This window comes from Eublepharis macularius, chromosome 12 (genome assembly GCF_028583425.1).
Source record: "Eublepharis macularius isolate TG4126 chromosome 12, MPM_Emac_v1.0, whole genome shotgun sequence".
In the NCBI taxonomy this organism is placed as follows: Eukaryota; Metazoa; Chordata; class Lepidosauria; order Squamata; family Eublepharidae; genus Eublepharis; species Eublepharis macularius.
Genome location: NC_072801.1, coordinates 23,558,201 through 23,572,472, shown reverse-complemented (window position 1 = coordinate 23,572,472; position 14,272 = coordinate 23,558,201). Strand labels below are relative to the sequence as shown.

Here is a 14,272-nt window from a genome sequence, read left to right as displayed (position 1 = left end):
CTGTTGTTTCAATCATTAGTTTAATTTTTTTTAACCTTTTCATATTTTGCCATTTTTCTCTGTTTAACTTTGTTAGTCATCTTAATTGTGATAGAAAGATGGGACCCTCTAAATAAATGAGTTATAGTTCGGTCGTGTTCATCTACTGGCTCAGTCCTATTTATCTACTGGCTTAAATTTGTCAGTGGATACTTTTGACTTTTGTATACCCTTTCACTGTTCCTACAGGAAAATGCTTTTCACACCCCTACAGATTTGCTTGGTTCAGAAGATACTGCAAACTGTGATAGCAATAAGCCATGGAATTACATACACACCGCTTCCCTATCAGTTTCCTGGAGTACAAACCATGGTTTGTCATGGCACCCAGTGCAACAAACTAGTTTGCTCTGTCTTTCCCAACCAGAATCAGAAATTTCAAGACGTGGTTTGGAAGGCAAACACTAACAGTAGTTTGTAATCCCAAAGATCACCACACAGCATTCTGTGCTGCTACACAGGAAGTCAAAAGGGGAAGAAGTTTATTGTTAACCACATGAAATGAGCTGTGATTGTGTGAAACATCCTAACTCTGAGCTCGGCTAATTTCTTTCAGGTAACATACAGTATGATCCTGTGCAAAGTTACTCCAGGCAACGGCCATTCATTTCAATGTGCATAGGTTGAACTAGCAACTACAGAGGAAATGTATTGTTACCCAGTTTTGTTGTTCTTTTATTCCACCCAAGTCAGCCAGTGAGCTGTGTATGTGTGTGTGCTTGCGCACGCGTGCACAACAAGACGATCAAAATATTTCCCACTAAAAACAGCTTTGCTATCTTTTTTTTAGCGGTTTGAACACTCAGCCAAATTGAGGCGAAAGATCACTACGTATGTCTCCTTTCCGTTGGAGCTGGACATGACACCATTCATGGCCTCAAGGTATGTACAACAGGGCATAAGTTATCACAAGAAATCGGTGTGGTGCCAGGCAAGCTTTCAACCACTTACAGGGAGGGCGGCAAAGGGAGAAATTACAAAATAGAGCTTTCTAGATGGAAACCAGTTTTAAAATGATCTAGGTTTGTCTTTTTACAGTGGTTAAATTAAACCAGTTTCAAAACTTTGATTAAGCCAAAAGTGTTATCACAGCAAGAGAGACTGGGAGACTAGAGCTGCCCTGCTGGAGACTAGAGCAGCTTCTAGTCAGGTAGTTTAAAGATATATGAATGTCTGAAATTTGTGCTTGGGGAACTCCTGGCTTATCTTAATGCTAATTAACCGAGATATGCTTGGAAGAGTTTGTTTGCCCAGACGAGGAAGAGCAAGCAAACATACATCATTGGAGAGGTATCCATATGATCTGAGACCTGCTATGGAAATGCTCTCTTTTGAAGCAGAATTAGTTGATTGTAGCAAACATGAAAAACAAACTCCCTTTCTTCAAAGTTCAGGCTTATTAGCAGACATGTCAAAATATGCTTGTACTAGTCCATAGGAAGTGAAAGTTTGAAACCCCTTTGGTCTCTGTTAATCACAGTGAAAGCAGAACTAATGTTTTTTTGAGTAGTGATGCCACTCACGCTTTTGAAGTTACAGTTATTTCCTCCCAAAGCAGTTTGACATCTTTACCTTAAAATGATCATATACTGGTATTTAAAAAGAGTTGCTTTAAAATGACCCATATATTGGTATTTAAAAAGAGTTCATACTGGTCTTCGGATCTGCTGCTCTTTGGAGATGAATTTTTCAGTGGCAAGAGTTAGGCATTAATTTTTAAAGGTTTGAGATACTGTCTGCATAATCACTTCCAGCAACCTGTGAGAGTAATCCAGTTTTCTGTGCTCAAAAACATAAAATATTCTAATGAGCAGGAGGAGGAGTTGGCCCGACAGTATAAAGAAGGATAATGCAATTAAGATTTCTTTCCAGAGAAGAATTGGATTAATTTTCTCTTCCTTTCAGTTTCAAGATTTACGTAAAAGTGCTCTTAGTTGAAAATTGTTAATTAAATCTGTCATGGATGATCTCAATACAAGTAGCTTCCCAGGGCACGCTTTTTTAACAAAGAATCAAATATTAGGGTCACAGTGTGTTTGGGAAGGGAACAACAGGACTTCTGGAAAAGGTGGAGCCATACGTTGGCCGTCTTCAGGTTTAGGTATTGAAGTGGATGAGTATTCTATGCTTAGAGAGAATCCTAGACTCTTCATAATGTCTGTGAAACCTGTTGGATGACTGGAGAACTTTTTTAAAAGCCTCTTTAAATAATATATATATATTTTAAAAAATTAAGTCACATCTTCTTCAGCTACTGTTGTTGTGAACATTATTGAAGAGTTTAACTTTTTGTTAAAATCATTATTTCAGAAACACAAATATAACTCAGTTTAGAGAAGCTAAGGAGCTATTTACGATTCAATGTTTTGTTTTCCAAAGGTAGTTGAATAGTTTGTGTCTTACTTATTTTGTTGCAGTAAAGAGAGCAGGATGAATGGGCAGTATCAGCAACCAGCGGATAGTCTAAACAACGATAATAAGTAAGTAGAGTTGCATGGTATGGTTCTCACTGTTGGATAGGGAGGGCTGAAAAACGGGATAAAAATGATTCCACACCTCACAGGGCTAAATACAGGGCTAGGAGGTGGGTGGGAGGAGAAGCATAATATATCAACCTTGAGAATAAATCCCTGGGAGCACCACTGGCTCTTCCTGCTGCCATTCCTCCTTTAATTCCTTCATTCCTTTCTCCAGCACGCGAGGCACCAACTCCTTTCTTCACCACCACTTTCCCCCAACATTACCTATTGCCACTGTCTGCAGTAACCAGCCTTGACATGCCTGATCTAGTCCTTCTTCTTAAAGCTGGCAGTAAATGCAGCATATGTTAGAGCCCCTAGCTTTTAAGAAGCCGGTACAGGACTTTGTGGAAGCAGTGACAAATGGGTAGATAACAGCAAGAGAAAGCAGTGCATTCCACAGAAAGCAGTGCATTCATCCCTAACAGCTGTTGTTCACAAGTGGGTGGGGTGGAGTGGCTGCACTCCACTGTAGGCCTGCAAATTAAAACTCAGCTTGCATGCTGGGGGCAGAGGTGGTTTCAAGGCATAATCAAAGCTGAGTTGAGCAAGTGTAAGGTCACTGTCAACCAAGTCAGCAGGCTGGGTAGAAACAAAAGTCAGGCAGGCAAGTGCTTTTCCTGGGAGCAGGCCGGGTCTCCTCTGTGGGGACAGAATTGCTCAGACTGACTAGCCAAGCAAAAGCCTGGAAGTTCCATAGGTCAAGGCAAAATTCCATTGGCCCCTTGTGTCACCTGACAGCCGCCACATCACCTCTTTTCCAGCAGCGTTGTTGGTAAGCCAAGTGTGGCATAGCAGGCCAGGCAGCTCCCTCTTCTGCCAAACTCTTTCATGTGGCACAAAGGACTGCTTGAATCTAGCTGTGGAAAGAAGAAATCTCTGGCACTTTACCTGTGACCTCTTGAAACCATGGCCATCAGCTTCCCAGGGCTATTGAGCTGGCTACTTTAGATAAAAAGAAGTCAGGACTAACCAGCCCTTGGGTTGGATCCAGCCAGCTTTCAATCTCGCCTAACTGCTCTCCTTACTCCAACCCCCATCACACGCAGGTCCTACGAACCCCAGCCTTTTTAGTGGTCAGTGGAGGCCCCCTTCTCCATTTTTCTCCAGTGGAAAAGCAGGTTGGATTTAACCCTTCGTTTGGCTCTAGCAAATCAGATTTTTTTTCTGTAACCATGATTAGCCCATGCTGTGAAGGGCCAAGATACGTCTTTTACTTCAAAGTCAGAGTGTCACATACAGCTGCCATGTCACGGTCTTGACTTTTTTTTAGTGGGGTCTTTTAATGGTTTTGGTTACAGTGGAACATGGGAAGCTGTCATGTGGCACAGGCCCATGCTTGCTCATATATTTGTGGAAAGGTTAGAAAGGTTGAGAGAGGTGGTGATGTTCTTCCTAACAGCCCTTTCTGTACTTCCCCTCCCACCAGGTATTCCTTGTTTGCAGTAGTTAATCACCAAGGAACCCTGGAGAGCGGGCACTATACCAGCTTCATTCGGCAACACAAGGACCAGTGGTTCAAATGTGACGACGCCATCATCACCAAGGCTAGCATTAAGGATGTACTAGACAGCGAAGGGTACGTCCTTGAGCAAAAAAAAAAAGGGGGGGGGGCAAGGCTGGACAGCCTCCTGTTTTCAAGTTACTCACCACCACCCATCCCCCACCAGTGCTGCCAGTTTTTGATCGTTCCCCCTTTGGAAGGCTGGCAAAACATAAGATGCAGTGATGGTCTAGGCATGGGGAAAAGAAATGAGAGTGTAACAAAGTAGAAGAGAAGACACTACTGTAGTGAAACACCTGCAGTTCATTACAGTAGGGTCTTCCTCCTCTGCTCACCTTGCCTTCTCCTTTTGTGAGCTGACCAGAAAATACCTCCAGTGGCTTAGGTTGTATTTGTGCAACTGTTTCCAGGCTGACCACATATATAACTCGGGCAACACCCTTACACTATATTTTCCTCTCTTTTCCCTTGACTTAGACTTCAGTGCATTTTATATAATAACGACTAAGAGGGATTCAGAAATTTCTGTAAATCTCACATATTTTTGCACAATACTGCTTCTTTGCTGGTTTGATATTTTTGTTTTGCTAGACATGGGTGGGATGAAGACACCAGTGGTCTTCTCCTGACAATGAAAATCTTATTCAGCCCTCTTTTAAGGCTCCTAAGATTTTATTCAGTCATCGCCCATATTTTTCCACAAGCACTTTTGCAGCCCTAAGAGTTAGAAACCTGTGGTTTTTGTACATGGCTTTTAACAACAAAATGAAATTCATTGGAAGCTGAATCCTGCACCCACTACCCCATTCTTTGCCGTTTGTACAGAATTGTGGTATACTTGCAGCCCTTAATACAAGCTTGCCAGTAACATACCCTGTGCAGACCACATTCAAAGACTATAATTTGCTACTTTATCACTACCCAAAGCTATATTTTTGTAAAATGGCAATATGTGCCTCTCATCATTGGCGGGCTGCGTTCTATTTTAAGGGAAAAGGCATGACAGTTTAAAATCTGGAATTGCCTCCGCTTTTGGCATTCCCAACCCTTCTCTTTCGATAGCAAGAAGATGAAGCCAAATCTTTTAGGGGTTTTATTTTTAATTACACCTGACATTTTCTCCTCCTGATTGATGAAAGGGCGAATGGAAGTTTTTGGATTTAAAGCATAGAAATTGAAGGTAGAAACTGTGAGTTAGTTCTTGTGACAGCAATCAGATGTCAAACTGTAATTCAAGACTGAAGAAGCCTCAAGTCTTGGGGTCCAAACTCTTCCTCTCTCCTCTCCCCTTTCACATATATCTGCAGTTGGAGACTTGTGGTTTAGGAAGTGTTCAATCTAACCCCATTAGGCACTTGTTCATTTTGGTCTTCTGTGCAGTCCCACAGGGGACTGCATATGTGCAGTCCTGCTGATTGGTAGGTTTTTAAGCTAAAAATCCTCTAGGAGGTGTCTGCCCCTTCCCAGAGTGCATGTGTGGCTTGTTTCCTGTCAAAGCACCCCACTCACTGGGAGGGGTGATGCCCCCAACCCTCAGTTCCTCTTTTGCCACCAGTCAGAGAGGATCTTCATAGCATCCTTCTTCAGATTCCTTCTCCACCTGGATGAACCAGAAAGAGAGAGATGGTCAGAATGGCTGAAAAAGCTTTATTTAAAAGATGCATAAAGTGGAATATAAAAATGACACAAACAGATGGACATTCCCTTTGCTTGGTCTGTTTGCGAGAGGGTATAATGTTAGCTCATACAAACACTGCTAGAGCTTCAGCCCTAAGACCACCGCTGAAAGAGCCACCAGGCTCAAGGCTTCTTTGTGGGAATGGCATTGTCAGCTGCAACTAGCCCCTCCACTAAATCAGCTAAATCCTCTGCACTTGCAGAGATTGCCGACCAATTGGATCTGACAGTACCAGCTGTTGTGCTGGCTGAGACTCCAACCTCCTTGGATCCAACCATACCGCCTCGGATCCCAAAAGCTTTGCTCGTCTTCAAGTGTTCCGAGCCTATTGGATCCAACTACATTTCAGAGCTGCCAGCCGGCCTATGACACACCAAGCTCTTCAGAACTGGCAGTATCCTAGATCCAACAAGACCAACGATCCTCAAGCCCTCTGAACCCGTCTGCCTCGACAACTTCTCAGATCCAACAACATTCCAAATCTAGAGAGCCATCAGATTGGGCAGTACGAGCACTGTCTATAACACCTGCCTTTATGAATTCTTATTTGTATCCAAGCCCTGTTGGGGATGGATCTGAGGGGGGCAGAAATTCCTGACCTAGAAAAATGACTGAATCCAAATCAAAACATAAGAGGAGTTCCCACAGGATGTGAGTTACAGACATTGAGACAGGGGATTTGAAGGTAGTGGAGACCCCACATACTCTTTCTTCTCACTCAGGTTCCTGCTCAGTTTGTTCCTCGGAAGAGAAAGGAGAGTTACCCCACAAACCTTCGTACCTGGGTCCTCGACAAGTTTCACAACAAATCTGCTATGTGCACAAATGCCCAGCATGGTATCAAGGAGTGCCTCCACTTTCAAGAGTAGATTGGGGTGAATCTCACAGAACAGAATCAGTGGGATCTGCATCTAATCTGGTGCAACAGAGGGTGCATCATCCACTACACTACTTCCCGAAATTTTCTATGGCGTTCCATCCTTTTGAACTAGATCAAGAACTTTATTGTCGGGAAGGAGCCCAAGTCTACCTTTGGAACCATCACCAAACGAGACAGAGGGAGATAGGGAACCCTTTACTTCTAAGAAGGTCAAAGGCCTTTATGAAACAAAATAGGACAAATTTCCCTTTCTATTTTCTCATCTTCCTCCATAGTTGTTGGTCACAGAGGAGATGCAGTCAAGGCACAGGCAAGGTCACCATTCTATGCCTGCTGACAGGAGAAAAGAAGCTGGATAGCTTGAGGCAGAAAGTCTATACGTCTGCAGCCATCAACGTAAAAATCGCTGATTATGCTGCTATTATGGGGGCTTACCAAATATTCTTTTGGAATATGATGGCAGCATACAATACAGAGGACCAGAAGGTTAGTCAAAGTTATACAAGAGGAGGCAAACAAGCTATCCAGGCAGCAAAGACATGCTGAAAGGCACACAGCACACTCTTCCATTAGGGCTCTAGCATTGGCAGTAGTCGTTTGGAGGCATGCTTGGCTCCAGTGTATAGCTCTACTGCTGGGGACAAGAAACAGGGTGGAAGATTTAACATTTGAAAGTGAAACATTGCTCTCCTTAAAAACGAATGAATATTTATCACAAAAGCGGAATGACTGGCAGACCACAAGAGATCCTATTGAGTGTTGCCATCCCATCTAGCTCTCAGCCTTTCTGGCTAAAGAATTGTCAGCATTGCTGGAAAAGGTTGCCGTACAACAGATACCTGCATCTGAGCCTAGACTGGGGTTTTACTCTAGGTTCTTTTCAGTCCAGAAAAAGGATGGGGGTTTTAGACCCATACTAGACCTCAGGGATTTGAACATATATCAATACCAGATACTACTGTCTGGACTAGCCATGGTTCCAAGAGTATTCACTAAGTGCATGGCCATAGTATTTGCACATCTGAGATCTAAAGGCTGTTCCGTTTACTTTTATCTGGATGATTCGTTGATCTCTGCCCATTCCAAAGAGGCCTTACAAAAAAATATAGGCATGGTGTTAGAGACAAGTCGGTGTTTGGAACTGATGTTTAATTTTAAGAAATCTAACCTTATCCCTTCTAGAAGAGTCATATTTATTGGTGCATTACTAGACGCTGACTCAAATAAGGCTTTCCTTTCAGTGTTGAGAGCAGAAACTATTAAAACCTTAGTCAGATCTATGATGAACTGTAGATTTCAATCAACATTAAATGATTCTTGAGCTAATGGCCGTAACCAGGGCTCATTTCGAGGGGGAACACACAGGAACGCAGTTCCAGCAGTTCCCCAAAGAGGTCACATGTCAGGTGGCCCTGCCCACCTGACTCTCGGCCATTTTGGGCACGTTTCAGCCTGGATTGGGGCCAAAACGACCCGGATCGGGCCTCTGACGGGTGGCGGATCACTCTTCCGCTCATCAGCAGCCTGATCCTGACCATTTTGAACCCCTTTTCAGCCCCTTTTTGACATTTTGGGCCCAGTTTTGGCCCAATGGCCAGGATTGGGTCCAAAACAGCCAGGATAGCTGATGTCAGGGGGTGTGGCACATGCAAATCATTTATACTAATGACACACTTCTGGTGATGGCAAGAGGCGTGACATATGCTAATGAGTTATGCTAATGAGTTCCTCCAGCTCTTTTTCTACGAAATGACCCCTGGCTGTAATGATAGTTGTGACTCCTCTGGCTAGGTTGCATATGAGGGAATAATGAATTTGACTCCTGTTTGTCCATAACTCCACACTACGTACTCAAAATAATAATAATAACAACAACAACATAATAATAATAACAACATTCGATTTATATACCACCCTTCAGGATGACTTAACACCCACTCAGAGTGGTTTACAAAGTATGCCATTATTATCCCCACAACAAAACACCCTGTGAGGTGCGTGGGGCTGAGAGAGCTCCAGAGAACTGTGACTAGCCCAAGGTCCCCCAGCTGGCTTCAAGTGGAGGAGTGAAGAATCAAACCCGGCTCTCCAGATTAGAGTCCCATGCTCTTGCCCACTACACCACACTGGCTTAATAGAAAGTATTATATCCCGAGAGCAGTTGTTAGATTGCTGTACTGGTGGTTATTGGATCCCCATCTGCTTAGAGGAGTTCCATTTGATACCCCAAAGATCGAAGCCCCTGTTACCACAGATGCTTCGATGGAAGACTGGGGGCACATTGTGACTATCTCACTATTCATGGCACTTGGTTGAAAGTGAAAGAAATTTGCATATCAGTACATTAGAAATGAGGGCGGGTTTGTTATGCGCTTATATCCTTTGCAGATATCATGCAAAGCAAACATGTCCAAATACTTACGGACAACTGCATAACCATGTTCTGCATAAACAAATAGGGAGGCACTATGCCAAGGAGCCTCTGCCTAGAGTGCATGTCGATCTGAAACTGGGCAGTATTACCCAATGCATCCCTCCAGACCATCCATGTCTCGGGGGAATCCAATTCCGTTGTGGACAGACTGAGCAAACTGAAAGTGGTCGCTGAAAGACTCATGTATACAACAAGAACCTGCCTACTCCAGGGGGAAGGGGCGAAAGGCCTAACCCTCAGAAGGCTGGAGGGAGCAGGGAGAAGCCAGCTAGTCCCACCCTCCAGGGGGAAGAGAGGGGGCTAAGCAGGCTAGAGGAAAAGGGCCAAGGCAGGGGGAATAGGGACCCAGCAACAGCCCAAACAGAGCCCTTACCTGCCAAGGAGGAGAAGCAGCCACTACAGCCCAGAGCCACACCCTGGCTAGAGGACAGCATCCTGGCTCAGGAGTGGCTAGGAGCCAAGCCCCTCCAGGTGGAGCTGCCACAGGCATTCTGGGGGAGGAGATGGGTAGCCCCGCCCAGCATCAAGGACCAGGCAGCCCAGAAGCTGGCCAGGGCAGCTCCTCGCGAGCAAGGCCAGACATGCTCAGCAGCACAGAAGCATGCCTGACTTGGCCAGAACAGTACTATCACAACAAGTGACTCGAATTGTACTTCAGTGGTCATTATGGCTGGTCCTGACAAAACTGATGGCTAAACCATTTGAGCCCCTAGCCACTTGTCCCTTAAGAATTCTTTTGATTAAAGTGGCATTTCTTGTAGCTATTACTTATGCCAGGACGGTAAGTGAACTAGCAGCACAATTTTAAGATTCGTGCAGAAAAGGTGGTTCTGAGACCTAATATGGAATTTCTAGCAAAGATAGTTTTGAAATTCCATACCTCACAGGAATTAATATTACTTGTATTTTTTCCTTCTCCAATGTCTGAGTTGGTGAGGATGCTCCATACCTTGACCGTAAGGAGAGCCATATTTTTTTACCTAAAACAAACGTACCATTCAGAGGTCCAATTTTTTGTTTGTTAATGTGGGCCCAAATAAAGGGGGAAAGGCTACCTCTCAGACCATTGCCAGATGGGTAGTTCAGGTTATCAAAATGTACTATGGTCAAACTGACTTACCTTGTCCACTAGAAGTCCATGCCCATTCCACCAGGTCGCAGGCATCTGAAAGGTGTTCCTCTACGAGACATCTGTAGAGCAGCAACATGGACATTAGGTGATACTTTTATCAGGCATTACGCCCTGGACATACATAACAGGAGGGAAGCAGCCGTAGCTCAAGCAGTCCTGCAGATGCTGTACTCGTGAAAACTGCCCCCCTCCTCCATGAGTAAGTGCCTTGTTAATCTCCCATGTGGGACTGCACAGAAGACCAAAAATGAAAACAGGGTTGTACTTACCTGTAACTCTTGTTCATGAGGTCTTCTGTGCAGGCATGCATATCCTCCCTCCTACCTGTAAGGATCTGCCAAGTAACTCTCGAAGACTTCACTGCATGAGTCCAGGAACTGCATGAGTTAAAGCACTTTATTGCTAAGCTAGTAGAATCATACCCCTACTGCATTCCTTGCCAGGAATGGCATTTCTCTACAAGCATATAACATATGTAGGATTCTAAGTACAGCCTAATCCCCAGAGAATCCACTTCCTCACAGTTAGCTAAGTTCAAGAGATGAGCAGCAGAACAAAGAAGAGATGATGTGTTGGAAACTTCAAGGCCGTGAGGCTCCGCTTCCCAGGCTAAAGAGAGAGAACACACAGATAACAGCAGAATAGCCCCCGCTTGCAGATTTTCACATTCCAGTCAAAGAACAGCTTCAGCCCCCATCATCAGAGTCAAACAGTACACAGGGCTTTGCAGAATACAAACCGTACACAAGACCTTGCAGAGTATGACAGGAGACATCTTGACACCACCCCACTGTCTGCCCTTCATTACTTACCTAGAGAGCCTGACGGCCAAGGAGAAACCGACTCAGGGATATTGCCACTCCCAGAAAGCAGACTGTTTCAGCAGGAAATAAGCCGCACATGTGCTCTGGGAAGGGGCAAATGCCCCTTAGAGGATTTTTAGCTACAAAATATACCAGTTGGCAGGCCTGCCCATGCGCAGTCCCATGTGTGCCTATACAGAAGACCTCAATGAACAACAGTTACAGGTAAGTGCAACCCCATTTGTCCTTCCTTTCCTGAGAACAGGAAAAAGCCACAACCCCCCATTTGTTAAGGTGCCTGAAGTCAGATGTCAAAACAAATCAGCATTCACACAGATTGTGTGAGAGATGGCAGGAATGGATGAGCCATGCTCAGCTCTTATGGCTCTTTCTTGCACGCCCGGTGTAATAACAATTGCCATTTTGAAGTTAGGAAAGGATTTTCCTCTAGGCCAGATTTGCCAGGGGTCCTGGAGGTTTTTTGCTTTCCTCTGGGTATTGAGAAAGGGTCAGTGGAGGGGGAGTGGCAGTGAATTTCCTGCCTTGTGCAGAGGGTTAGACTAGATGACCCTTGGTATCCCTTCCAGCTCTATGATTCTATGCAGTTTAACAGTTTATTGTTGTAGCCATAGGCCGTAACATTCCAGCATATACACCAACATAGAACAATATGCCAGAACAAAAGGATTGCCTTATACTGAATCAGAGCCTTGATCCATCAAGGTCAGTATTGTCTACTCTGATTGGCCGCAGCGCTCCAGGGTCTCAGGTGATGTTCTTTCATACCAGCTACTACCTGATCCTTTTAACTTCTCCATGCCAAGCAGATGCTCTACCACTGAGCTGCGGCCCATCCCCCCACCTAACACTTTTAAACCAGGAGTTTTCAGTTATGGTTGTGCCACAAGGGGAAGCAAATGGAAGAGACGAGGGAGCAAGCCAACCGCAGGAGCAGAGGCTCATTCATATCATGAACAAACCACGGCTTGTTTCATAACTTCTGAGTACAGCATAAAAGTGAACTTTTCCAGGTGGTTCATAATTAGTGCTAAAAATGTGTTCCAGAGGCATTAGAAATCTGAGAAATGCTGGAGTAGGTTAGCAAGGGCATGTACAAGCTGAAGCTGCCAGCAGGGACCAGAAACCTCATTTCCACACATGAATGCCCCCTTAGTAGGCTAACATTGCCATGCTTGGAGCAGCTTCTTGAAGCCATCTTCCTAGGCACCAAATCCTGCCTTGCTTTCCAGCAAACAGCAATCCAGTACAGAGCTAGAAGAGATGGGCACATACCACAGTGAGTCATGGCCTTTAAATTATTTAGAGAGTCACAGCATGGCCATGAAGGAAAGCTAGCAGAATACATCCTGGGAGTCATTCCTGCCAGATAAGCAAAATACCTGCTTTTAATGTGCCCAAGAGAGCCAGATGGAAATGTAAATCGTCTTGCAATAGAAAGCATAAAAATAGTGCCTTTTTCACTCCTCTATCCCCACCCCAAAATGATGATAGTGTTTTGTTTTGGTTTTTTTTGCAGATATTTGCTGTTCTATCACAAACAGTTCCTGGAATATGAATAGCCTTATCCAGCAGCTTGAGAGAGAAAAATGAAAGGAAGCATAATGAATGGCAGCCTTCTGAAAGGAAAAAAAAAGACACACAAACCTACCTGAAATGAAAAGACACCCATTCGACACCAAGCACTGAGCTGCAAACAGGACCTGCTTGCCGCTGGCTCACGGCCTAGCGGAGTAAGAAACGAACCCATGTTCCACCATGTATGCAGTCCTGCAAGGACAGAAGAGGGGGGGAAATGTAAAAGAGGCTACAGGCAGTGACTTTTTGAGAGAGGAAATATAATAATGAAAAGATTGCTCTGGGTTGGGGGGAAAATGGGAGCCCGCACGCTGGCAGCATCTCCCTAAATTCCTCGGAAAATGTGTGTGGGAAGGCCGGGGGGTTGTGTACTCTCATCTCCATAAAAGCATCTTCTCCATTGGTGCTTCTGCTCCAACTTTGACCAGTCATACAACAGTTATAATTTAAATACAAAAATCAAAACCTGAACCCAAGCCCCCCCCCCCTTTTTTTTAAATGCCTATGCGTCCGAACGCAGTAAAAATGGAGGAGAATTGGGACGACGCAACGAAAATGGACTTTGCAAGTACCTTTTTATTTGTGAATTTTAGTTATTAAATAAATACAGTATGAAATTATTAGACTCTCTTGTTTTTTGGCAAGCATTTAAAGAAGTCTGGATTTGTGGCACCCGAAGATGCTCTCAGTGTGGCGACTCCTTGCTGCTTCACAGGTAATTTCAGGCATCTAAGGACTGTTCATCAGACCTACTGGCTCAGATTCTTTTTCTGTTTGAACCCTTTTTCTATAAATAGTTATTTTCTTAATTTCCTTCTCCCTTCTTCACCACCCTCCTCCCCACCACAAGAATGAAATGCATAATTGCTACCTGTTAAAAAAAGAAGAATGAATTGGAGTGTTTATACTGTAAAAGTGGTCTTGATTGTTTTATTTTTTTGAAAAAAAAATTGTGAATAAGTCTGACCTCTGTCTCTCGGCAGCGTTGTTGTTGCTCAGTGGTTTGGTTTGGTTTTTTCCACCCTTTCCAAAGAAATATAGCCCTCGTGAGACACTTGGCATTGAAAAAATCTGCCATCTGCTAACTGCAGTGATCGGGGGCCATTGTTGCAATTAATTTCCAAGTCTTGGACACCTCTGCCTTAACACAGGACACAAAAGTAAACAAAAAGGTTTCCCCACTTGCTTTGTTTTTGTTAGTCCCTTATCTCTCAGATATATTAATTTTCTCATACATCACACCCACTCTGTATACAAAACCGAACCCTCAGCTGTGCCATTAGTTCTTGGATGCCTGCAAGCTGGCTTGCTTCTGCTTTGTCACAAATGCGTTTATGTTCCTCTTCTCCTGTTCCCCCTTCTCCCCCTCCTTGCTGTCTAGACACTGGCTGGGAGTCCACATGGACTGTATATTTTATAACTTAAGAGGCAGCACCGTGTTTGATTTGCTGCTTATGAGAAAAGGAGTCATTTACCTTGTAAACCCCTTCAGAATGCAGTTTAAAGCCCTACACACAAACACACGCTTCCCCCCCCCACACGCATATGCGCGCGCACACACACACACAACAGGAACTGGCTTTGTCCCTACTTTTACAACTGTTCTTTATGTAAATGGCCCCTGCAAATACCCCCCCCCCTCAATGCACCAGATGTTTTTTGGGGGGGGGGGTTATCCGTCTCTTTT

At 44.3% G+C, this 14,272-nt stretch overlaps 1 protein-coding gene across 2 annotated transcripts in view; it reads left to right on the top strand.

The window, feature by feature from the left end:
* The window catches only part of USP22 (ubiquitin specific peptidase 22), a 136,870-nt gene extending 123,665 nt beyond the window's left edge, over positions 1–13,205 (top strand). For both annotated transcript variants that reach the window (XM_054995476.1, XM_054995475.1), the window contains 4 exons: positions 830–921; positions 2,457–2,519; positions 3,988–4,137; positions 12,527–13,205. In XM_054995476.1, the coding sequence (XP_054851451.1) occupies positions 830–921; positions 2,457–2,519; positions 3,988–4,137; positions 12,527–12,569 (348 nt within the window). In that variant the 3' untranslated portion in view covers positions 12,570–13,205. The remainder of the gene's footprint in view (positions 1–829; positions 922–2,456; positions 2,520–3,987; positions 4,138–12,526) is intronic.
* Positions 13,206–14,272: the final 1,067 nt, after the last annotated feature.